The sequence below is a fragment of the Panthera pardus genome, unplaced genomic scaffold (genome assembly GCF_024362965.1).
Source record: "Panthera pardus isolate Hobbes unplaced genomic scaffold, ASM2436296v1 HiC_scaffold_27, whole genome shotgun sequence".
Lineage (NCBI taxonomy): Eukaryota > Metazoa > Chordata > Mammalia > Carnivora > Felidae > Panthera > Panthera pardus.
This window is the reverse complement of record NW_026526843.1, coordinates 42,246,179-42,273,475: the sequence shown is the minus strand read 5'-3', so window position 1 is coordinate 42,273,475 and position 27,297 is coordinate 42,246,179. Positions and strand designations below refer to the sequence as shown.

At 38.1% G+C, this 27,297-nt stretch overlaps 1 protein-coding gene across 1 annotated transcript in view; it reads left to right on the top strand.

Annotated features, from left to right (window-relative positions):
- Positions 1-27,297, top strand: part of IL1RAPL2 (interleukin 1 receptor accessory protein like 2) — a 1,152,078-nt gene that overhangs the window by 653,043 nt on the left and 471,738 nt on the right. Inside the window, exon 5 of the mRNA XM_019431771.2 lies at positions 13,134-13,287. Within this exon, the coding sequence (XP_019287316.1) occupies positions 13,134-13,287 (154 nt within the window). The remainder of the gene's footprint in view (positions 1-13,133; positions 13,288-27,297) is intronic.

Genomic DNA, 27,297 nt, shown 5'->3' with positions numbered 1-27,297 from the left:
TATTTCACTTAGCGTAACACTCTCCAGTACCATCTACATTTCTACAAAAGGCCATATTTCATTCTTTCTCATTGCCAAGTACTATTCCATTGTGTATATAAACCACAATTTCTTTCTCCATTCATCAGTTGATGGACATTTAGGCTCTTTCCATAATTTGGCTATTGTTGAAAGTGCTTCTATAAACATTGGGGTACAAGTGCCCCTATGCATCAGCACTCCTGTATCCCTCGGGTAAATTCTTAGCAGTGCTATTGCTGGATCATAGGGTAGATCTATTTTTAATTTTTTGAGGAACCTCCCCACTGTTTTCCAGAGTGGCTGTACCTGTTTGCATTCCCACCAACAGTGCAAGAGGGTTCCCATTTCTCCACGTCCTCTCCAGCATCTATAGGCTCCTGATTTGTTCACTTTAGCCACTCTGACTGGTGTCAGGTGATATCTCAGTGTGGTTTTGATTTGTATTTCCCTGATGAGTAGGGACGTTGAGCATCTTTTCATGTGCCTGTTGGCCATCTGGATGTCTTCTTTAGTGAAGTGTCTATTCATGTCTTCTGCACATTTCTTCACTGGATTATTTGTTTCTTGGGTGTGGAGTTTGGTGAGTTCTTTATAGATTTTGGATACTAGCCCTTTGTCCAATAAGTCATTTGCAAATATCTTTTCCCATTCCATTGGTTGCCTTTTAATTTTGTTGATTGTTTCCTTTGCTGTGCAGGAGCTTTTTATCTTCATGAGGTCCCAATACTTCATTTTTGCTTTTAATTCCCTTGCCTTAGGAGATGTGTCAAGTAAGAAATTGCCACAGCTAAGGTCAGAGAGGCTTTTTCCTGTTTTCTCCTCTAAGGTTTTGATGGTTTCCTGTCTCACATTCAGGTCCTTTAACCATTTTGAGTTTATTTTTGTGAATGGTGTAAGAAAGTGGTCTAGTTTCATTCTTCTGCATGTTGCTGTCCAATTCTCCCAGCACCATTTGTTAAGGAGACACTCTTTTTTCCATTGGATATTCTTTCCTGCTTTGTCAAAGATTAGCTGGCCATACTTTTGTGGGTCTAGTTCTGGGTTCTCTATTCTATTCCATTGGTCTACATGTCTGTTTTTGGTCTACACCATGCTGTCTTGATGATCAGCTTTGTAGTAGATGCTAAAGTCTGGGATAGTGATGCCTCCCACTTTGGTCTTCTTCAAAATTACTTTGGCCATTCAGGGTCTTTTGTGGTTCCATACAAATTTTAGGATTGCTTGTTCTAGCTTCGAGAAGAATGCTGATACAATTTTGATTGGGATTGCATTGAATGTGTAGATTGCTTTGGGAAGTATTGACATTTTAACAATATTTATTCTTCCAATCCATGAGCACGGAATGTTTTTCCATTTCTTTGTATCTTCTTCAATTTCCTTCATAAGCTTTCTATAGTTTTCAGCATAGAGATCTTTTACATCTTTGGTTAGGTTTATTCCGAGGTATTTTATGCTTCTTGGTGCAATTGTGAATGGGATCAGTTTCGTTATTTGTCTTTCTGTTGCTTCATTGCCAGTGCATAAGAATGCAACTGATTTCTGTACATTGATTTTGTATCCTGCAACTTTGCTAAATTCATGTATCAGTTCTAGCAGACTTCTGGTGTAGTCTATCGGATTTTCCATGTATAGTATCATGTCATCTGCAAAAAGTGAAAGCTTAACTTCATCTTTGCCAATCTTGATGCCTTTGATTTCCTTTTGTTGTCTGATTGCTGATTGCTGATGCTAGGACTTCCAACACTATGTTAAACAACAGCAGTGAGAGTGGACATCCCTGTCGTGTTCCTGATCTCAGGGAGAAAGCTCTCAGTTTTTCCCCATTGAGGGTGATATTAGCTGTGGGCTTTTCATAAATGACTTCTATGATGTTTAACTATGTTCCTTCTATCCTGACCTTCTCGAGGGTTTTTATTAAGAAAGGATGCTGAATTTTGTCAAATGCTTTTTCTGCATCGATTGACAGGATCATATGGTTCTTTTCTTTTCTTTTATTAATGTGATGTATCACATTGATTGATTTGCAAATATTGAACCAGCCCTGCAGCCCAGGAATGAATCTGACTTGATCATTGTGGATAATTCTTTTTATATGCTGTTGAATTCATTTTGCTAGTATCTTACTGAAATTTTTGCATCCATATTCATCAGGGTTATTTGCCTGTAGTTCTATTTTTTGGCTGGGTCTCTGTCTGGTTTGAGAATCAAAGGAATGCTGGCTTCATAGAATGGATCTGGAATTTTTCCTTCCCTTTCTATTTTTTGGAACAGCTTGATAAGGATAGATATTATCTCTGCTTTAAATGTCTGGTAGAACTCCCCTGGGAAGCCATCTGGTCCTCGACTCTTATTTGTTGGGAGATTTTTGATAACTGATTCAATTTTTTGCTGGTTATGTGTCTGTTCAAATTTTCTATTTCTTCGTGCTTGAGTTTTGCAAGTATGTGGGTGCTTAGGAATTTGTCCATTTCTTCCAGGTTGTCCAATTTGTTGGCATATAATTTTTCATAGTATTCCCTGATAATTGTTTGTATCTCTGAGGGATTGGTTGTAATCATTCCATTTTCATTCATGATTTTATCTATTTGGGTCCTCTCCCTTTTCTTTTTGAGAAGCCTGACTAGAGGTGTATCATTTTGTTTATTTTTCAAAAAACTAATTCTTGGTTTCATTGATCTGCTCTACAGTTTTTTAGATTCTATATTGTTTATTTCTGCTCTGATCTTTATTATTTCTCTTCTTCTGCTAGGTGTGGGATGTCTTTGCTGTTCTGCTTCTATTTCCTTTAGGTGTGCTGTTCGATTTTGTATTTGGGATTTTTCTTGTTTCTTGAGATAGGCCTGGATTGCAATTCATTTTCCTCTCCGGACTGCCTTGGCTGCATCCCAAAGCATTTGTATTGTTGTATTTTCATTTCCATTTATTTCCATATATTTTTAAATTTCTTCTCTAATTGCCTGGTTGACCCATTCATTCTTTAGTAGGGTGTTTAGTAGAGAGTATGGCCGCCTCCATTTTATTTTGCATGTCATTTATAGCATTTTTTAGTTCCTCATGACTATTTCTTAGTCCCTTGATCTCTGTAGCAATAGATTCTCTGCTATCCTCTATGCTTTTTTCAAACTCAGTGATTAATTTTATGATTACTATTCTAAATTCTTGTTCCATTATATTGCTTAAATCGTTTTTGATCAATTCGTTAGCTGTCGCTACTTCCTGGAGTTTCTTTTGAGGAGAATTCTTCCATTTAGTCATTTTGGCTAGTCCCTGTGGTAGCTCCAAACTGCAGGGCACTTCCCCTGTGCTGTCAGGAGAAACTTGTGTTGGTGGGTGGGGCAGCAGTCACACCTGATGTCTGCCCCCAGCCCACTGCTGGAGACACAGTCAGACTGGCATGTACATTATCTTCCCCTCTCCCAAGAGCAGGACTCACTGTGGAGTGGTGTGGCCCCTGTCTGGGCTACTTGCATACTGCCAGGCTTGTGGTGCTGCTTTGATGGGAACTGGCCAAGGGTGTATCAGATGGGGTGGATCTGCAAGGTGCACAGAGGTGGGAGGGGCAGGCTTAGCTAGCTTTGCCCTTGGTGGTCCCTTGCGGGAGGGGCCCTCCACACCGGGAGGGAGACAGGCCCGTTGGAGGGATGGATCCACAGAAGCACAGTGTTGGGCGTTTGCGTGATGCAAGCAAGTTTGGCGATGGGAACTGGTTCCCTTTGGAATTTCGGCTGGGGGATGGGAGAGGCAAATGGCACTTGCCAGCACCTTTGTTCCCCCACCGAGCTGAGCTCTGTCTTCTGGGGCTCAGCAACCCTCCCTCCCAGCATCCTCTTGCCTTCCCTGCTCTCCAAGAGCAGAGCAGTTGACCTTTAACATTCCAGATATTAAGTCCCACTCGCTGTCAGAACTCACAGAGTCTGGCCACTCCGCTTTTGCAAGCCATACTTCAGGGGCTCTCCCTTGCCCGGTGGGCTGTCCCTCCACTGCCCGGCTCCCTCCTGCCAGTCCATGTAGCACACACCGCCTCTCTGCCCTTCCTAGCCTCTTCCGTGGGCCTCTTGTCTACGCTTGGCTATGGAAAGTCTGTTCTGCTTTTCTTCTGGTGGTTTTCTGGGTTATTTAGGCCAATGTGGTTAGAATCTAAATGATCAGCAGGACAAGGTGAGCCCAGCATTCTCCTATACCGCCATCTTCCAATACACTAACACTCAGATATTCTTTTTTTTTTTTTAATTCTTCTTTCGTTTTGCTCATCAGTTTGGGAAGTTATTATTGACATACCTTCAAACTCACTGATTTTTTTTTCCTTTCACCATGCCCAGTTTATTAAAATGCCTACCAAATGCATTCTTTATGTCTGTTATAGTGTTTTTATCTCTAGTAGACACTTTTCCAAAGAAGACATCCAGATGGCCAACAGACATGACAAGATGCTCAATATCACTCATCAGCAGGGAAATATAAATGAAAACCACACTGAGATACCACCTCATACCAGAGTAGCTAAAATTAACAACTCAGGAGACAATAGATGCTGGCAAGGATATGAAGAAATGGGAACCCTCTTGCAATGTTGGTGGGAATGCAAACTGGTGCAGCTGCTTTGGAAAACAGTGTGGAGTTTCCTGAAAAAAAAAAAAAAAAAACTAAAAACTAAAAATAGTACTTTCTTATGACCCAGCAATAGCAATACTAGGAATTTATCCAAAGGATACAGCAGTGCTGATTCATAGCGGCACATGTACCCCAATATTTATAGCAGCGATTTCAACAATAGTCAAATTATGGAAAGAGCCTAAACATCCATCAAGTGATGAATGGATAAAGAAGATGTGGTTTGTATACACAGTAGAACACTACTTCGCAATGAGAAAAAAATGAAATCCTGTCATTTGTAGCAACTTGGATGGAACTGAAGGGTATTTTGTTAAGTGAAATAATTCAGTCAGAGAAAGACAGATATAATATGTTTTCACTCATATCTGGATCTTGAAAAACTTAATAGAATATGGGGTAAGGGAAGGGGAAAAGACATAGTTACAATCAGAGAGGGAGGGAGGCAAACCATATGAGACTCTTAAGTACAGAGAACAAACTTAGGGTTGATGGGGAGGGAGGGGGGAAATGGGTGATGGGCATTGAGGAGGGCACTTGTTGGGATGAGCACTGGGTGCTGTATGTAAGTGATGAACCATGAGAATCTACCCCCAAAACCAAGAGCACACCATATACACTGTATGTTACCCAACTTGACAATAAATTGTAGTAAAAAAACACTATAAAAAAGCCTATCAAAGGCATTCTTTATGTCTGTTATAGTGTTTTTGTTTCTAGTATTTCTCTTTTTATTATTTTTAAAGAGTTTACATCTCTCTTCTGTTCTTACATGTTGTCCACTATTACCATTAGGACCATTAACATATTAATCATACTTATTTTAAATTCTCAGACAGGTAATTCCAAATTTTCTGCTATACCTCAGTCTGGTTCTTTTTTTTTTTTTAATGTTTATTTATTTTTGACAGAGACAGAATGCAAGTGGGTTAGGGGCAGAGAGAGAGGGAGACACAGAATCTGAAACAGGCTCCAGGCTCTGAGCTGTCAGCACAGAGCCCGACGCGGGGCTCGAACTCACGAGCTGTGAGATCATGACCTGAGCCGAAGTCGGACACTACCTCAGTCTGGTTCTAATGCTTGTTCTTTCTTTTCAAATCGTGCCATTTTTGTTGTCATTGTCGTTGTTGTTGCTGTTTTTGTCTTTTAGTACACCATGTAAATTTCTGTTGAAAGCCAAGCATTATGTACTTGGTAAAAGGAACTGAATTAACAGGCCTTTAATATGAGGTTTTTACATTTATCTAGCTAAGAGTTAGGCTGTATTGACTCCTTGCTCTAGTTGTAGGTACTAGAGGCTAAAATTCCCTCTGGTGTCCTTGTTTTTCATTCCCCTATTATCTTTGGGTTTTCCTAGAGACTTCATCTTAAGTAAGGACTGAATTGTGCAGTTATTTTAGCTGTAATATCCTTAATGTTATACAGGAACCCTGTTGATATGATAGTAAGGTGTAGGGTAAGGGAAAACATTCTGTAATCTTATGGTTAGATTTCCATGTTTTAGTGAACTCTCGCCCTGGGCTGTGGCCATCACAAGTGCTTCTCAGCTTCTCTCCATTAGATGAGACAGGAATGATAGAGGGAGCTGGAGCTAGCTATTTTCCTTCAAAAGCTAAAGGGGGCTGACACTGGGTATTTCCCTTTTCCCATATTCTTTGAGGGCAGGCCAGGGTCAAGGAGAACAGAGCTCTTTGGGTATATTTCAAAATGGTTACCTTTTCCTTCCTATATCAAAAGCATAAGGGGATTTTTTTCTCTGGTTTCCATGCTAATAACCTGGTGGGGTTCCTGGAGGCAAACCTTTTAAAAGTGGCCCACAAGACTGGGCCACCAAGGGTTTTTTTTTTGTATCAAGCCAGTTCACAGTCTTCAGAAACTAGTCAATTACCCTTTAACTGTTCCTACTAGTTTCTGGCTCCTGTGTCTGCTTCAGTTCCCAGTAAGCTGTGATTCTTTGTACTCACCTGTCTCTCCAGTTTCTAGGACAGTGATTTTCACTGTCACCTCAATTGTCTGATGGATATAAGAAGGGTAGTTGACTTCCAGTTTGTTCAGCTTTTTTTCTTGTTGTGTGGATGGTAGTCAAACTTTCCAAGCCTTTGCATGTTGAATCAGAAACTGGAAGTCAACCCCTGAATCGGAATTATAACTTTGAATTGTCTTTTGAATTGTGTCCAGATCTCCATAGAAATGTGAATCACATTAACTCCTGACAGTCATTAACATGTCATAATAGGAGTGTATGTAATCTGAAGGCAGAGTTATGAGGGTAGTAATAATAGAATAATAGTTAATGTTTATAGTTTTTTATCATGTTATGCTCTATAATACAGAGCATTTATATGCATCACCTCATTTATTCTTCATAATCACCCATATTGGTAAATATTATTATCACCACTTTTTAAAAGTTTATTTATTTATTTTGAGAGAGAGAAAAAAAAAGAGTGAACAGGAGAGGGGCAGAGAGGGAATCCCAAGCAGGCTCTGTGCTATAAGCGCAGAGCCCTATGAGGGGCTTGAACTCACAAACCATGAGATTATGACCTGAGCTGAAATCAAGAGTTGGATGCTTAAATGACTAGGCACCCCCTATCACCACTTTTTTAATAGGTGAAAAAATTAAGGCTAAGATCAATTAAGTAACATGCTCAAGATAATACAACTTGGGATTCCAAACCAAGTATTTGAGTCTAGACCTTATACTCTAATCACTGTGGGGTACTGCCTTCTACATTAAGAATATGAAGAGAGAAAGTTGGAGAAATAGAGCTAGGAAGGGGAAAGACTTTCTGAAGTTTGTTATCCTATGAATTTGGAGTAGAGGTAGGACTGAAAGGGCAAAGTTGATACCTAATTCACAATTGTGCTCCTATGTCTTCCATCTTTAATTTGAAGAAAGATCACATTCCCTATAGATTTTTAGGCAGCTGACTAGATGCTGTATGAAATAGTCCAGTCTCCAGGGGAAAGGGGAGAAATTGGGTCTGAGGGGATGACTATTATGTGCCCTTGAGGACAGAGGTTATATGATTAGTCTGTGGTTGCACAACTACTTTGTGTCTGAACTTTAGAATCAGAATAAATATTTAAATTAATCTTCCTAGTGTTATTGCCATGAGAAATGAGTTCTGTGCTCTGAATATAATTGAAATGTCCATGGCCAACAAATCAAACTGATTCAAAAATACCTGTGGGTATGATGATGATATCTCAGAAATGTACTGTGAATATATTGGTGAATATTTCAGTGTGGAATTTTTTTTTAATTTTATTTTTTTAATTTACATCCAATTTAATTAGCATATAGTGAAACAATGATTTCAGGAGTAAATTCCTTAATGCCCCTTACCCATTTAGCCCATCCCCCTCCCACAACCCATCTAGTAACCCTCTGTTTGTTCTCCATATTTAAGAGTCTTATCTGGGGCGCCTGGGTGGCTCAGTCGGTTGAGCGTCTGACTTCAGCTCAGGTCATGATCTCACCGCCCATGAGTTTGAGCCCCGCGTCTGGCTCTTGCTGACAGCTCGGAGCCTGGAGCCTGCTTTGGATTCTGTGTCTACCTCTCTCTCTCTACCCTCCTCCGCTCATGCTCTGTCTCTCTCTCAAAAATAAATAAACATTAAAAAAAAGTCTTATGTTTTGTTCCCCTCCCTGCTTTTATATTCTTTTTGCTTCCCATCCCTTGTGTTCATTTGTTCTGTGTCTTAAAGCCCTCATATGAGTGAAATCATACGATATTTATCTTTCTCTGACTAATTTCGCTTAGCCTATTACCCTGTAGTTCCATCCACGTAGTTGCAAATGGCAAGATTTCATTGGTTTTGATTGCTGAGTAATACTCCATTATATATATATATATATATATATATATATATATATATATATATATATATACCACATCTTCTTTCCATTCATCCATTAATGGACATTTCGGCTCTTTCCATACTTTGGCTGTTGTTGATAGTGCTGCTATAAACATTGGGGTGCATGTGCCCCTTCAAAACAGCATACCTGTATCCCTTGGATAAATACCTAGTAGTGCAATTGCTGGGTCGTAGGGTACTTGTATTTTTAATTTTTTGAGAAACCTCCATACCTTTTTCCAGAGTGGCTGCACCAGTTTGCATTCTCACCAGCAGTACAAAAGAAATCCTCTTTCTCCACATCCTCGCCAACATCTGTTGTTACCTGAGTTGTTAAAGTTAGCAATTCTGACAGGTGTGTGGTGGTATCTCATTGTGGTTTTGACTTGAATTTCCCTGATGATGAGTGATGAGAACAAATAACTAAAATTTGTATGGAACCAGAAAAGACCCCAAATAGCCAAAGCAATCTTGAAAAAGAAAACCAAATCAGGAGGCATCACAATCCCAGACTTCAAGCTGTACTACAAAGCTATAATCATCAAGACAGTATGATACTGGCACAAAAACAGATGCTCAGATCAATGGAACAGAATAGAGAACCCAGAAATGGACCCACAAACGTATGGCCAACTAATCTTTGACAAAGCAGGAAAGAATATCCAATGGAATAAAGACAGGCTCTTCAGCAAGTGGTGCTGGGAAAGCTGGACAGTGACATGCAGAAGAATGAACCTGGACCACTTTCTTACACCATACACAATAATAAACCCAAAATGGATTAAAGACCTAAATGTGAGAAAGGAAGCCATCAAAATCCTTGAGGACAAAGCAGGCAAAACCCTCTTTGATCTTGACCACAGCAACTTCTTACTCAACACGTCTCCAGAGGCAAGGGAAACAAAAGCAAAAATGAACTATTGGGACCTCATCAAAATAAAATGCTTCTGTACAGCAAAGGAAACAATCAGCAAAACTAAAAGACAACCGATGGAATGGGAGAAGATATTTGCAAATGACATATCAGATAAAGGGTTAGTATCCAAAATCTATAAAGAACTTATCAAACTCAACACCCAAAAAACAAATAATCCAGTGAAGAAATGGGCAAAAGACATGAATAGACACTTTTTCAAAGAAGACATCCAGATGGCCAACCAACACAGGGTGGAAATTCTAAGATCCAGATGTGGCTGGCAACAAGTTACTTCAAGAAGCTTGGTCAACAGATGTTTCTGGTGAACATCCTGGGCTCCCAACCTAGAAGATGCTGGCAAGTGGCATCTGCCACTCAGGAAGGGTGGGAGGGAGGGAAGGAAGCTGGGATGTAAGGGCTGACATTATTTTGACTGAACAAGGAGGTCCTACAACAGACTGCTCTATGAGGGATCAGCCAGGCCAAAAACTGGAGCTATTTGTTGAACTTGGGTACTTCTAGTAAGTCTAGCCCTCAGCAAAACCTTTGACTCGATGAAGTTTATTTTAACAGTCTCAGGGGCATTAACTAATAGAGGAATTACACACTGAGAACAGTATTAGAGGTCTGCTCATATTTGAGGCTTTGGTGGTTTTTCCTTGCCTCAGGTAAACAACCATCTTGAGACTTGACTTAAATGCTTCAAATTTCTTTGCTTAAGAGACTGTCAAAATTAAGCAGGTATGGAACAATGAGGTATGGCAATGGTACCTGTTCACTAGGAAAGAGGTCATGGGAAGATTGGGCACAGGAGAGAAACAATGACAGTAGTAAGCCTAGCAGCCAGCAGTTTGAGGGAGAAATACTGCAACTAATGGAGTAAAAAGCATAAAAGACTTATGACGTTTGATGTAGGTACCCAGATATCTGCAGGATAGCCAATGAGGTAACTTTATAAAGGATGGGTTTGTGGGGGCAATGGTCTTCTATAAGCCTCTTCTGAACAAAATATAGTTTCTGTACCCACCTTCTGGGATTAATGTTGGAGTGGCCTCTTAGGAGCTATACATTTTCAGTGGGTTAAAGTATTGTGTTCCTGGAGATAGTTAACCAATTGTTGAGGATTTGTTTTCATCTGATTAGTAAGTTAGCACCAGTTTTCACCAAGGAGACCTGGAGGTTTGGAGGAGACATAATCCAGGATTGTGAAAGTTTAGGGATGGAATGTATTCTCTGTGCTGAATTACCATCATATAGTGCTGCCCAGCAAGAGTATAATGAATAAACTCTGCAAGCTTCTGGGCTCTGGCTTCTCACATGGTATTATATTATCCTCATATGCAGAGTAAGAAACTGATACCTGAAGAAGTTAAACAAATTTGCCCAAGACCACAGAACTTGGGTGAAACCCAGATGTTGACCTAGAGCTGTTTTGCTCTGACAGCAGTTTGCCTTTTCATCTATACTACATTGGTTCCAGAAGGGTGGAGATTACCTGATGATAATATTTTCCTATGCCACAGTTTAAAAGAAAAACTCAAAAAGCTATATTGGGTACAAGTAATATTTTATAAGGCTAGATGGTAACTTGGAAAGCACTTGGGGCTATCTCGATCTAGCCCAAAGAACGTGTAGAGATTTCAGGCTGTTCTTCATTGGGCTTATTTTCTAACTTCTAGACACTCTTTACATTGTACTTCCTGGGGGAAAAATCAAAGCAGTGTGCACAGAAATTGAAAATGGTTAGAGCCAATTGCATATGGACTTTCCCTAAAAATGACATTAGAAAACGTCATTTGTCTTTGAATACAAGTGTGTGGACTCATTTGTCCACCCCCACCACTGCTATGTGAAAGTGAAGCAGCTCAGTTTTCATTTTCCTTTCCTCTCAAAATGCCAAAAGGGACCATATTTTTGTTTAATAACCTTCAGAATGATTCTTTAGAAATCTGAGGCTATCAGAGTTCGAAACAATGCGAACATAATTGTGGATTATTATTGTATGACGATAGTGGCAGCTGGACTATTTTTTTTTCTTTCTGTTCAGACTATCTTCTTCATTTTCCCAGAAACCTTATATCCCCAGGTTTAACTCAGAAGCAAATCTCATATAGGTGATAAACCTCACCAGACATGGTGTGTAATATAATTTCAGACAGACCTTTAACTGTTCTTTGGAAAGACCCTAGGGAGTGAAACAGCCTTATATCTAGATGCCCTAGATAGTATTACTTTTATTTACTCTCTGACAATGTGTGTGGGTAGTTGTATTGGACATAAAGCAAGCATATCTCTTAAATATTATACCTGTGAACTTAAGTGCCAGTTTTTGTGTTTTATTGTCAAAATTCCTGCTATCATAAAAAAATTGTTACAGTAAGAAACTAATAAATGTGTGCTCCTTCTCTCAAAGCATTTTACACACACACACACACACACATACATGTGCATCCATGCAGAGCTGGAGATTGAGAGTCTGCACTGATTCTACCTTCACGTGAATGTTTAGGATGTATGTATGGAGGGCAGGAATGGGGGTGAGGTGGAGGCAGGGTAGAAGAGATGTTGTATATACCATGGTGGGAAAAGTGGAAAGTTCTTTTAACAATTATTTACATAATTTGCCTCACAATCATTTCTTCATTGCCGTAGCTGACAGATTCAGAAATTAGATGATAAAATATTTTTGCCTTGGTTACTTAGCATAGCTGAATAATCACGGCTATCCCTTAGACCTTTTGATGTTTGTGCAGCTTTTGGCCACTACTTTCGTTGAACATTTGAGATAGGTAGTAGACAAACTGGAAAAATATCTACAAAGTAGTCTGAGAAATTTCCCAAAAGGCAAAGCCACTTGGCTGAATATTCTTACCTACTCGGTTCATGTTATGTTTTTGTCACTCTCTGGAAAAGTTTTAAACACTTCTTTCTAGAGAAGTCCAATCCCAGTAGCAAGACTCCTTCACATTCTCATTAGGAGTATAGAAAAATTGTCCTCCAAACCCAAATCTTATTCTCTGGTCATATAGCACTGAATTGAGAAAGTAAGTGGAAAATTTCTCCATTACTAGGACAAAATGTATGCTAATTTTACCTAGCTGTATTTCTAGAGTACTGCTAATTTTCTTGAACCCTTCCCCTATCCCATCCACCTAATGGATCTCTTGACTATGGGGAGAGAGACTCTGGAATATTAGCATTTGTTTTTAACTATAAGAAGTAATTAATAAAACCATTTTAGACTACATTACCAGTATAAAAGCCTGTTATGAATGTTTAACAATGCCTAAGACTCCCTTGTATTATACTATGTTGCTAAATGAACACTATTCTCTTTGGACACTTAGGAAATGTCTCTGTCAAATAGGAAAAAAAAATACCAGGGCTTTATAGTGATATTTACCTACTTTTAAGGTTCTGCTATACGTCTTTTGTATTGGGGAAGCTTGTATGTTTTTCTATTTTGGCAGAATATCTCTAAAGAATTTCTACACTTGGGATCAGGCCTTCAAAGTAGCTCTTAGGCTGATAGTTGTGACATTTAAACTGGACACATTAAGAGACATTCATATTTTTTTTCTGGTCATTGACTTAACTCTAGTTATATATTTTGAAAACTAAGGAGAAGAGCAGAAACAAGTCAAAGTACTAACTTGCCAGTACTGGGACTTGATGAGAATTTTAATTTTTTGCTTACTTGCAAATATTTTCTCTGCAGGAATGCAAGCCAAAAATGTGGAGAAGCATAATAATACAGAAAGGAAATGCTCTTCTAATCCAAGAAGTTCAAGAAGAAGATGGAGGAAATTACACTTGTGAACTTAAGTATGAAGGAAAACTTGTGAGACGAACAACTGAATTGAAAGTTACAGGTAAGAATTGCTTCTACCAAACTGTAGCAAATGAACTTTTAAGTATAATTTGGTATGGGAAGAAAGAGTTTCCAAAACAAAGAGTGAACTTGAGGCAAATTTACAACTGGATGCAAATCAAATAGTTGGAAAGCTCTCTATTAGTAAATTGTACTGGGAAAGAATACATGGAATCTGGACAATTGATTTAGGGAACATGGGCCCAGTTGCTGCATATCTGTTATCTGCCTTTATGAAAGGTTATTAGCTCTTCAAGATATCATTAGCTGTTACTAAGCATCTCCGAAAAATACAGTGGAACCACTTTAGAATGTTGACTTAACCCATATTTGGAATCTCCTTGTAGGTAATGCCTGCCTCAGAATGATATTATGTTGGCCTTTTGGAATGACGTCTTCTTGGACTACATCCAAAATATCATATACAAAATTACTCATAAATGACTGATGTTGTTGTATGGTTCTACTTATTCTTAAATGGAGCAACTCCAAACAAATAGTGTGTGTGTGTGTGTGTGTGTGTGTGTGTGTGTATTTTAAATCTGAAGTACAAGTAAAGTATAAGCTAGTAATTCTACTCATACTAAAAGAGAGAAACTCAGGATATTCTTATGTGGTGGAGAATGTTAGAAAGTAATTTTTAGAGACACATGACAGAACTTAATACCATAAAAGTTATCCCTCATGATGTTTGTGATGGACCTTAAGAAACTTCATTACAGAAGTCTACCTGCTATTTTTCCTGAACAAACCTTGCCTAATTTTCCTCTTTTTATATATGTTTTAGATTTATGTGGTGTGTGTGTGTGTGTTTGTGTGTGTGTTTAAGTGTTCACACACACATTTGTATTGAGGATAAAATCTCAACCATAGTAAAATTTGACATAATCCGGACAATTGTAACATTGATTACATTAATTCACTTATGACTGATGCATACACAGGGCTTCCACTGACCACTTGCACATGTGTCCCCAGCTCTACCTTTTAAACAGCTTTTACTACTATAGTTAATGCCAAAATAATCCACATAATTGGCCATAAATGGAGAATGAAAGTCACTGAACTCTTTCTCTTGGTAAAAACTCTGTACAATGTGCCTAAACCTACAGGTTGTGACTACTAACCATTATGCTACAGTGAAAAGTCATCATGTAGGGAGGTAAGTGGTCCTACCCTGTCTCACTTCAAAATCCCCCTTTGTTGTGCTGCCCAAATCTAAATAAATGCTTTTATTTATAGATCATTGCTTTTACTAAGAGATAATCTTTACCTGTAGAAATGTATTTTGAGGGGCACCTGGGTTAGTCAGTCAGTTAAGCATCTGACTTTGGCTAAGGTCATGATCTCATGGTTTGTGGGTTTCAACCCCACATCAGGCTCTGTGCTGACAGCTCAGAGCCTGGAGCCTGCTTTGACTTCTGTATCTCCTTCTCTCTCTGCCCTTCCCCCACTCACACTCTGTCTCTGTCTCTCTCGCTTCCTCTCAAAAATAAATAAATATTTAAAAATTTTAAAAAAGAAATGTATTTTGAAAACTTATTTTACACAGCAATTTTGTATCAATTGAAAGTAACCTTTTATCAATAAAACACTGTTGTTTGGCTATTAAAAAACACTTGTGACTGATGCACTTGGGCATTACCTGTTGAACTATCTAATGTTGACATCAACTAGTTGGTTGATTATACTCTCACTAATGTTAGGAATACAGATTTCCTTCTATATTATTTTTGTTTATGATTTAACTGGCCTTTTTGGGGTAATGTTAAAATCAGTCTACAAAGTAGTGACACTTGGCGAGTAGGTTTATTGCTGTAACTCATATGTTATTAAGTTTTTGATCCCTAGGAGTCAGCAGTTTGTTTTGTATTTTTCAAAATTCTGAATGTTAACACAAGGAATACAAAATATTTTATTAGAAACTAATATTGACATTTTAACAATATTTATTCTTCTAATCCATGAGCATGGAATGTTTTTCCATTTCTTTGTATCTTCTTCAATTTCCTTCATAAGCTATCTATAGTTTTCAGCATACATATCTTTTACATCTTTGGTTAGGTTTATTCCTAGGTATTTTATGGTTCTTGGTGCAGTTGTGAGTGGGATCAGTTTCTTCATTTGTCTTTCTGTTGCTTCATTATTAGGGAGGGAACCAAACCATAAGAAACTCTTAAAAACTGAGAATAAACTGAGGGTTGATGGGGGGTTGGGAGGGAGGGGAAAGTGGGTGATGGACATTGAGGAGGGCACCTGTTGGGATGAGCACTGGGTGTTGTTATATGGAAACCAATTTGATAATAAATTTCATATTTAACAATAAATAAACAGAAAAAAAGAAACTAAGATACATATGGGGTGCCTGGGTGGCTCAGTTGGTTGAGCATCCGACTTCGGCTTAGGTCATGAACTCATGGCTTGTGAGTTCCAGCCCTGCGTCCGGCTCTGTGCTGACAGCTCAGAGCCTGAAGCCTCTTCAGATTCTGTGTCTCCCTCTCTCTCTGTTCCTCCCCTTCTCGCACTCTCTGTCCCTCCCTCAAAAATAATAAATAAACATTAAAAAAAATTAAAGCTTAAGAAAAAGGAAACTAACATGTATGTTTTAGTTCATGCTCTATCCTAATACATGACAGTTCTACTTAGTCTGAATTTGTAGAGTAACTTCTGTGGAGGTTTGAATTATTCTTTTGATTAGAAATGTACATCCTTTCCTCTAGGAGCTTTCAAAATAACTACCATATTGGGCCAATTCCAGGTAGCAAAGATATGCTTTTGGTTGATTTCTGATTTCCTCAATGTGAACTAGACTTCCTGTCTCATCCAAGCAGAAGAGTCAATCAGGCAGTTTTACATCATTAGTAAGTGAGCTGGCTATGCTCAGATCCTTGCAACATCATCACTTTGACCAGTCACACATTCCTTATCAGGGGTTTGCAAAGCACTTCCATTGGGAGTTATTTACTAAAATTTGCAGCCTTATAGCATTTAACTTGGATTTTAAGTTGGGCCAGAATAAAGTTAACGATAAACCTTTTATGCTCCCATCTAATGGGTTATGGTGACAACACATTTGCTTTTTTAGTTTCTTTTTTTGATTCTGGAAAAGGAGAGCTAGGCTCTTCTTTTGTGTATTTTGCAAAGCATTTATTCACTTGACCTGAACTTTTAGTATAATTGAACTATGGATTTAAAATTTCACCTCAATTCTACCTCCCAGAGGTTTTCAAACTTTAATGTGCATCAAAATTATGTGGAATAACCCAGATAGGATGAAGATGAGGCTCCTTAAATACTGGTTTCATCTCTCTCCTCCAGATTCTAATTCACAACATCTCTAAAATTGGAAACTTGCCTTGTTGTCCAGGTAATTCTGTTGCATGCCTTCCAAGGATTATGCTTTGAGAAACACTAGCTGAGAGAATAATGCTAAAGAAGTCAGTCACAGGTTTGCTTTTCTTGTGAGCATGTTAGTGCTCTCTCTCTCTCTCTCTCTCACACACACACACACACACACACCAAACTCATTTTCATAGGTAAAAATTGTTTTACCTAAGTTCCTAAGAGCTGTCATGAATATATAAGTCCTTCACCTGCACCCCAGTGTTTATCGCAGTGCTATCAACAATAGCCAAAGTATGGAAAGAGCCCAAATGTCCACTGACGGATGAATGGATAGAGAAGATGTGGTATATATATATATATACAATGGAGTATTCCTTGGCAATCAAAGAGAATGAAATCTTGCCATTTGCAACTATGTGGATGGAACTAGAAGGTATTATGCTAAGCGAAATTAAAGGAATTCAAATATCATGTGACTTACATCATATGAGGACTTTAAGACACAGAACAGATGAACATAAGGGAAGGGTAGCAAAAATAATATAAAAACAAGGAGGGGGACAAAACATAGGAGACTCTTAAACATGGAGAACAAACAGGGTTACTGGAGGGGTTGTGGGAGGGTGGATGGGCTAAATAGGTAAGGGGCATTAAGGAATCTACTCCTGAAATCATTGTTGTACTATATGCTAACTAATTTGGATGTAAATTAAAAATATAAGTCCTTGGTCATCAAGGGAAATCTGTCAAGGGAGTGCAGGGATAAAGCAGTCTCAGCCACTGAAATAGTAATTTTTTTCATTTACCATTTAAGTAAAAAATGCACTATCACATGCTGGAGAAAAAAAATAATTCAAAATTATCCTTGGGTCAGTGGTCATCATTCATATACGAAGATATCAAGTTTATGTATTTATTCATACAATTCAAGTGTTATGCCTGATATAGAAACAAAATGGCCTCTTGGTATGGAAGTTCAAGACATTGCTCTGTGAAGATTTATTTTTATTTGAAGTTTTATGTAAGTTATACTGTGCTTTGTATGTTTGTTATTACAAAGCAATTAAACAGGTTGCCCTCTCATAATTCAAAATATAAGGCTGGTAACCCTCAGTTTGTTCTCCATATTTATTAGTCTCTTCTGTTTTCCCCCTCCCTTATGGGAAGAGTTGTGGGAGAGGGGGGATAGACTAAAGGGGTAAGAGGCACTAAAAAATCTACTGCTGAAATCATTGTTTCACTATATGCTAACTAATTTGGATGTAAATTTAAAAAAATTAAAAAGTATAACAAGTCAAAATACAAGGTTGGGATTATTTTAAAAGTAACCCACTCATTACTTGTTTTTAGTTTAGCAATATGCAGGCGTGGAATAAGACTTTCAATATAAAATCAATAGGATTGGCTAATTACAAAATCATGTAGATAGAGGTTCTATAAAATTATATATTGCAAGTGTGGAGATATTTAAAAGGTTATTAAAAATTTAAGAGGTTATTTTCTGACTGTTCTTTTAAAATTTATAAATCTGTGAAATATCTCGTCAGTAAAGCAAGTGTTTTTTTTTTTAAGTGTATAGGTGCTACTTGCTTTAAATAGATCAGTTATAAAAAGATTCAGCTATTCAAAACTGATGAATTGGAAAGTAATCATTGGTTTTATGAAATTATTTTTCCATATAAAAGAATTTGTCGTAGGATTTCTTTAAATAGCCAGATTTCCTACTGCATTAAAATAGGATTTGATTTAAATGCAACTTTCCTGGAACACTTTTAATATATAAATTATTGCAGACTTGTGGGATGTTGTTGTAGACATTTCTTTTTATTCCTTCAGAGGATGTAGATCAGTAGGAAGGGGTTTAATAACAAATAGACATGTTACATTAGTGCGTTTAGGTCATTTGTCAAAGATGACAACAGCTAACAGTTTTATTCCCTACAGCATATTTTAGGTGGCTGTTTGTTATTTTAAAGATATTTTCCCTTTGTTCTCACATTGAATTTTGGGAAGATGGCTAGTTGAAGTGTTAAAAATAGAACGGAAAGTTGATTATATGATAGTGAGAATGTAGAACGGGTGATAATGGAAGAAGGAGAAGAGGAGTGGGAGAGGGTGGGAGAGATAATGTAATAGGGTCTGCTGGGAGTAGAGGAGAATGTCTGCCTTGAGAAGGTCAAAGGCAGACATAAATTACTGGGGATCCCCAAAATGAACACAAGCAGAAAGCCAGCTCTAATTAACTGTACTTGGAAGATAACTCACCATTAACCTAGCAAATCATTCACAACTACATGATTTTATTCGGCTTTTTAGAAATGCACATAGGCTATTTAGGAAAAAAAATTACCTGTTCTTTGGTGAATATGCAAATAATACCCATCCTCCTGATAATTGTAGACATCTTTAGAGTTCCAGATTTGGGCCTCTTCACATGTTAGGATAATCTTTTAATCCATTTGTGTCTAAGTGCCATGGCTAGAAAGAGAGGTTTATTGTATGGATATTTTCAAAGATTCGCTTGTAGGTTACTAATTAAGCAATAGTAGCAACACAATCTGGACACACAAGGCTTGGCGAAATTGCAGAGTGGAAATTGGGATCAGTTTTTGGTGAAGATGTTCAAATGAATGGCTTCAGTAAGTACTTTTAATTTCACTTTGCCAAGTTATAAGTAACTGTAGTGCATTGTTGTAGGTGTCATTTAGACTGCATAGCTTATTATAATGGCCTTCCTCTGGTGTGTAGAATGGCTGCTATTTACACACAGAGGAAGGAATTTCACATCAGGTTTGAAATCAGGCTTTTTTGGTGCTGGCTCTTTGTTTCTTTATTCCTCTGCTGTTAATGCTGAGGCATTGGGATGAAAGTGGGTTTAGGAAAAATAGTGGAACATAGAGCTATGGTGGAGAGTTGGAGGAATAAACAGAATGGAGAATAAACAGGAGAAGTGATTTTAAGCCAAGAACTATGTAATAATCATAATAGGGACACACAGAGAGCTAATGTCTATTGAGAGCTCACTTTGTGGCAGACGTTGTGCTTAGTGTTTTTCATTCATTTACTCATTTAATTCTCACAACAATGACATGAGTGTGGATACTATTATTGTTTCCATTTTATTGAGGAAAAACCTTAGGCGAAGAGATATGGCTTAGGTGACATATTTTGTAATTGGCAGAGCACGGGTATGAATCTAGGTGTTCCTGATTCTCACATAAACTTTTAACCACCACCAAGCACAAACCATATAATTTCATTCACAAAATATATATTATGTACATTTAAAAATGTCAAAATATTGATCATAATGTCCATTATTCCACTATAATGTCATTTCTGAACATTAACTATTTGGTCTTCAATAATTTCCTATTGGATTTTAGATACCACCAAAAAGGATACACATGACATTTTGGAGCTCTCAGTGAACACCTTAGATGAGATCAGTAGAAATGGGACACAGAATTAAATCTGAGCTTAGGATAGTGCCAAGAGAGAAACAAGAAAAAGTGTGGTGCCAGGAAAGCAAGAACGTACACAGGATGGGATTTGCCAAGTTTCATATTTTGGCACCAAATGGCCCTATTAATATGGAAATCCATACTGAGAAAAAATGGATTCCCGTGAGGTTCATTGCAGTTGTCATAATGATTTCAAGCTAGAGGAAGTGAAGCAATGGAGAACATCCTGGTTAAACAATGTTTATTCAGCTGGTAAAGAGCAGTCAACACATAAATTGATGCCTACTCTGTGCAACAAGAATCATAGGATTCAAGTTTCTTAATGTGGCTCTGAAAGCAGACGGCTAGAGACAGAATTGTCTTCCCTTTGGAACCTGGGAATTTTTTTTTTTTTCATTAGAACAAATAGTGCTTCAGTGTTTCCAAACTTTGTTCTGTGGAGCTCCAGTTCTAAGAGATGTTAATAGTTATTTTTGGAAGACAGATAGGAGAGGAGAGGACAGGAGAGGAATGGAGAGAGGTTCTGTGACAATGTGTTTATCTGCTAGGTTAAAGTTAAACAGATTTCTTTTTTGCAAGTCATTTCAAGGTATCTTAGTGCATATAATATTCTAATATGTATTACATTTTCTAAAAGGAGAATGAGAAGGACATTTCTTTACTTGTAAATCCACACAATATTTCTGCCCCCACCCCCGCCCCAAGTAAACTATGGCTCAGAGATTTTAGACCATTTGTCCTGGGTAGCAGCTGGTGAATGGCATGGCCACAACTAGTGCCCCTATCTTGTGATTCATAATGTAATGCCTTTCTATACGATTCCACTGTTACTCTGTCCATAGTCCCTTAATCCTGGGTTCTGGGCCAGAAGGAGGGGAGACACATTCCCCAGGTGGACTCCAAAATTAGTGACTTCAGAGGTCATGTCTAAGGATCCCTGAAATAACCCATTATCTAAAATGTTCATTTGCCAACCCATTGTTTTGGCTTAAAAAAAATAGCTGTGATTCTATTCCTTCCATAAAAGAAAAAGCATTTATTGCCGATGGCTGAATCCAAACCAGCAAAGGAGCAATGCCCTAATCAATAGTCAAATGCTTCTAGAAACCAGGCAAGTCATGTACCTGAGTGGGTGTGCAAAGCAACAGAGAGAGGCAAGTTGGAGAGTACTAGCAGCCCTAGCTGATTGTTGTCATGTGAAATTAAGGATAAGATACTACTAGGCACTCTAATTTTTGAAGAGATCATGGAAGTCTGGATTTTTATGTGGAAATCTCTGGTTTGTTGAGCAGCGTGTGGACCAAATAAAACATGCTTATATGGTAAATTCACATTGGGGGCTGTCTTTTTGAGGCCTTCACCTTAAAGAGTTTGGTTCAGTAGCACTTTTAAATAAGCAAATGACTGTGTGTCTGGCTCAGTCTTGGCTCCACATTTCCATCTCCAGCAGTGAGTGGGGAAACAAACAAACAAACAAACAAACAAACAACAAAAAAAAAACCTTAAGTGGCCTGGAGAGTAGTTAATAGACAAACTGAGAACAGCACCCAGAAGCCATCCTAATCATACCATCCAACAGACTGGTCGACCCAAGCAGAAAGTGAAGGGCACAATTTATGGATGTAATACTACAGGAGGGGTATTGACAAATTGATCACCTTACAGAGAAGAGCAATTTAGATGATGAAGCAAGTTGGTCTCAAATGTTACAGCTAGTTGAAAAGCCCTAGGGATAAAGCACCCACCTTGAAGCTCCCCCAAGCAGTACGGATGTGAAACAGAGGGGAACAACTCATTAGCATATGTTCTCTCTCCTTCATGTTCTGAGCAACAGTTAACATGATCTGAATGTCTGTGTCCTGATTATTAGGTGAGAATGTATCTCATTTGTACCTTTTGTGTGACTTAATGAGGAAAGCCCTCAGCAGCCAGTAGTTGTTGGCCACATTAAGGAAACTTTCACATGACTGACTGTGCATTTCATAATTGACTGTTCTTTTGTGCAGTCGCAGGTGCAAAAATCTCATGACCGAAACCGGCTTGTAGCAGCTCCTTTGCCTTTCCTCCTAGGCCTCCCTCACCCAATGCCTCTGGTGACCCTGGCCTTTCCTAGCCTACCCAGCCCACTGTGAATGACATCTTTGTCCCTTCTCTCACTATTAAATGTCCTAATGTCCTATCTTTTCTGTAGCCCATCTCCTTAGATCCTTGCTTTCTGCTGGGCCTAATTTAGTAGTTAAATAAAATAAAAAATTGCTGACCGATAATGGCCCCAAAATGTTTCCCTTCACAGCTAACATATTTGCAATTTAATAGATATTTCAATTCTGTAACTCATAGGCATGACTAATGGTGGGAATTCCTGGCAGCTTCCCAGTGCCTGTGGGGGGCCTTTCCCAGAGTGTCACAATTCATACCCTGCAGGTGGCTACTTGCTCCCTCTAGAAGCAAGGTCAACTCTACCCATGACCTTGGGTGACAAGGAGAAAAAAAAAAAAGCCTTCTTAGAATTAGTGGGAAGGAGGGCCTTGAGTATCAGTCTAAAGAGTGATTTTTTCCCTTCCTCTTCTGCCACTGTTGTTTTGTGTTTCCTTTCTTTCCCCTATTTCTCACCCCTTGGCTCAACCTATCACACAGGGCTATCTATTAATGCTCTTGGTGACAGGGGCAAAGATATTTCCAGTCTCTGTCCCAGGAAAATATTTGTTTGCATGTTTCTATGCCTTATAGGGAGATGAACAAATACTATTAACTGTCCCATCAGCAGAAAGCTGGGCTTGTTTCTCTGCAAAGTCAGTGACTGTGAGAATATTCATTCCTGTGGGTTTGTTTTGTAAGTAGCTGTGCAGGAGACCAGCTCAGAGCACTGAGGGTGAGCAAGTTAGAGGACATGGCAGCAGGATATGGCAAACATGCCCAATCCAGATCAGTTCCACTCTAATCGCTCTCTTCCATCACCTGAGGTGATCATTGACTCCTTGGGCTGACTCCTCTGACTTGAGTTAGGGGTGGGGGAGGGGGTTCTTGGGAAGGAATTGCAGTGTGACTGCTAGGTGTATAGACTCCTGAGATTCATGGCACAGATTTTCCTTGGCCCATTATGTTAATTTGTGAAAGTTTCAGCTACCTTCCTCTCCTCCAACCTGAAAGTAGTGGTTTAAGCATGCTAAGAATATTCTATCACACCCCTATTCTAGACGATGAAAACTGGGAGCTTCGTATGGTGGGAAATTAGCCATGAACCAGATGTTCAGAGGGCAACCATTTATTGGGTCAGGTATTGTACTTTACAATTAGTCAAAGTTCACAACAACCTTGGAAGTTTGAATGTATCTCCTCTATTTTGTAAGGGAAGAAATAGAGGCTCAGAGGACATAAGTTACTTGTTTATGATAGCACAGCTAGTAAGTGGTGGAGCTAGGATTCAAACCCACATTTGTTACAAAACCTTGTTCTTAAAGCAACCAGCTACAAACTGCCTGCATGGCTCCTGTCCACAATGCTCAACAAATGCCACTAGTTCATTTCATTCCTGCTTGCTTGCCTGCTTCATGCTCTTTCACGCCTCTTTGCCAAGACTCCTTTGTACTTCTGTACTTCTTCCATGAAGCTTTCACAGATTAATCTCATTTCAATCTCTTTAGAGTCACCTGTTTCTTTCTCCTAGTTTCCCTTGGCAATTTTGCAAAGTTTTTACCACACTGTCTGATACTAGTTTATAATTAGTTATCTTAAAGTACTTCGTGTAAGTTTTGTCTCATCAGTTAGATTAATGTCCTCCACGTTCCATTGTTCCCCATACAAAGGTTTACTTTAACATTCAGATACAACATACAATTATGGAGCTAGGATCTGAATCTTATGTTTTCACATATACGATCTCATTTTTAAGCATCTCAAAATCCTGTGAAGTATTGTCATTTTAGCCCCACTTTACTGATGTTGAAGTTGAAATTCAAAGAAGTTAAGTAATTTTTCTCAGTGTTCTACAGTAACTAAATGATAGCACTGGAATGAAGGTTCAGGTGTGGTGGTTGTTTTCTCAAAGCCTGTGCCCTTTCTACTAATAAATGCTTATAGAACTATAGGTTGTTCATAGTGCTACAATCTGATTTGACTCTAACAAATTTTTTTATGTGGAGATGGATAAGACCTTTTGCTGAGAAAAATACCTGGAGGAAGATGTTTCTAAGAAATTTTAGCTAAACAAAGAATTTGATTCTTAGAGAAGACCGATGGAAAGCTGAAAATTTGATTTGTTCCCTTGGGCCCTGCTTCAGAAAAGCATGATTCAAATCCTTAGTATGATAGTAGTTGTGTGGCTTTGAGAAAAAATAATTTATTCTTCTGAACTTCAGTTTTTACCCCCATGCAAAATAGGAGGTGTTACTGTGTTGAGTGAAGAAAATATATGAAAAGCACTTAGAATGGTGTCTGGTAAATAGTAGGTATTCATTAAATGATATTAATTATTATGATTGGTGTCATTTTCAGCAGCATTATTATTATTACTGGAAAGCTTGCAAAGATGACCTCACACCCATTTTACCACAAGAAAGCAGTCTGACAAATAGTTTAAGACAAATTGCTATTTTTAATAGGGTGCTTCATTTACAGGGGATGAATTTTTTAAAAATTAGGAAGTTAACCAGGGGCAAAAGGGTACATACATAGGTATTTCAGGCCAAATTATTTCATTCAAGGAGATGCAATCATGTGGAATAATTTGTCAATTAAGGTGGTCAGAGCAATTATTGTCTATATAAACGAGCTTTTGCAGCCAGCAAGACATTTTAATGATGTGTGAGCCAAGAGCAAAGGCTGCTGAGACAAAGCTGAGGTGGAAATGAGTCCTGAGAACAAGCATGTTAAGGAGAGTGGCCTTTTCCTGTCCAGCAATTCATTATGTCATTATGATTAATCACTGGTGGTTTATAAAGGCAGTTAAATGGCCTCCTTTGGCTGTCAAATAGGAAAATAATTCATGAATTCAAGTCTATAAGTCATTTCTTGGTACTTGGTGTACTTTATATAGCTAGAAATCTTTCTGTGATTTGGCACTATGCTCCAGTGGGGATTCTGAGGAGCAACTATGGGTCTTCAGGCAGAGAAAGATGATTCCTTTCCGGGACATGTTGTTTTGATTCTGTCTGACTGGCTAGGAAAAACACCCCCTTGTGTGTCTGGCATATAGTAGTCAATTAACAGGTTTGTTGAATGAGTGAATTTAAATTTTTTGTGTGTTTTGAATCCTTTGAATCAGAGCCCACCACGTATAGTGTCTGATAACTCACTCCAGTGTATTCTGGGGGAAATGAGATAAAATGGCAGTAATGATTATGTTCAGAAGGTATTGGGTCAATACTGAGTTGTTTGCTCAATTTTTATGGTCAGGGCATCATAGTTTAACTATAAACTCTGGCATAAAAGTTACATGAAAAATAATTGGGCTTTTATTTTTTCTGATAAAAGCCTCTTTAAATCATGATTTAATCACCTAACGCCCCTTGCTTCTAAGATCAAACACCTGGTAGTATCTATATCCTTATATTTTTTTACCAGTAAAATTAACTTCATGATACTAATTAGTTTACCTCCTGTCTCACATATGAAGTGAAAGGTGAAAAGGACATTTGGGGAGAAGTGAACAAGTATTTATTATCTAATTCTGTGATTATCAACCCTGGACCCACAATTAATATATTTGATATTCTCTTCACATTCATCAAATTCTCATTGTGCTGGGTGAATAGAAGTTAACTCTATTCTAAGAGTTATAAGAGTTAATAAGTTAACTTTTATTTTAAGAGACATGGTTCTGCTCTAATTGAGCTTACTAGTGTAATGAAGGATGAGGAAAACATAGAGATTAAACAAATAAACACAGGATAAGTATATAATTAATAATTGCAATAGGTGATAAAAAGGAAAATAACAGAAAATGCTTTATATTGTATCATTGGGGAAGTTCTACTTGAAGCAAAATAACATTTAGACTGGACCCTGAAGGTTAAGAAAAAGTCATCTAGGTGAAGAATGGTCAAGAATGTGTCAGTGGAAATAGCATATTTTGGCTTTGAAGTGCCAAAATCCTTGCAAGTTTAGGGAACAGAAAGAGAGCAGTGTGGCTGGATCATGGGGAGTAGCGGGGAGAGTGAGGCAAAATGAGATTTGAATGGTAGGTAAGAGCCAGATAACACAGTGTCTTAGAAGGTTTTGGCCTTTCTCCTAAGATCAGGAGGATGTCATTGAATAATTTTAAGAAGAAAAATGTCACATTCCTTCTGACTTACATAAAAATAATCTTCCTCTGGTTGCTCCATGGAGAATATATGGAAGAAGGCAGAGAGATAAGTTAGGAGGGTATTGTAGCATCTCAAAGCAAGATGATGGTGACTTGAACTAGAGTGGTAGTAATAGAGATAGAAAACTGTGGACAGATTCAAGAGATATTGTAGAGATAGAAATGGTTCCTAGATTTTTAGTTTTAGTAATACAGTAGACAGTAGTGCTATTTACTAAAATGGGGAAGACCGAGGGAGGCAAGATATTGTGGAAAGATTTAAGAGTTCTATTTTGGACATGTTTTGTTTGAGATACCTATTAGACATCCTGGAGATGTTGAATAGGCAGTTGGATATATGAATCTGGAATTCAGAGAGAAATCTGGGATAGAAATATAAATTTTAGAACTGTTTTCATGGTATGTATGGTAGTATACAATGAAGTATTAAATTGTGTGGGGAAACTGATACTGCTATAGGAGATCAATGCAAACTGCAGCATGTAGGTCCCATATTATATATTTTCTCCAGAGAATCATGACAGGCTAAGAAAGCTATTTGTCATGATTTTCCCAAACCTCATCGAATTGTTAAATATCATGCATGATGTTTGGACCTGTATTTTTGCTGATAGTGGGGATGACATCCTGTGTTTAGCTAACATTTGAATCCCTCAGTGCTAGAGAAATATAACTAATGACATACTAAATGTAGTCACTATTATATATGTCAGGCACCATGTTAATCACTTTAAATACATTTATTTTCTAATCATTACCATAGTTCCAAAAAGTACAGGCCCCTACTTATAGATAAAGAAACTCAGTCTCAAGAAGTTACATGACTTGCCCAAGGCCATGCAACAGCTATGCTGTACTCTTCCACGTTCCAATCTCACACATTGGGAAAATGACTCTA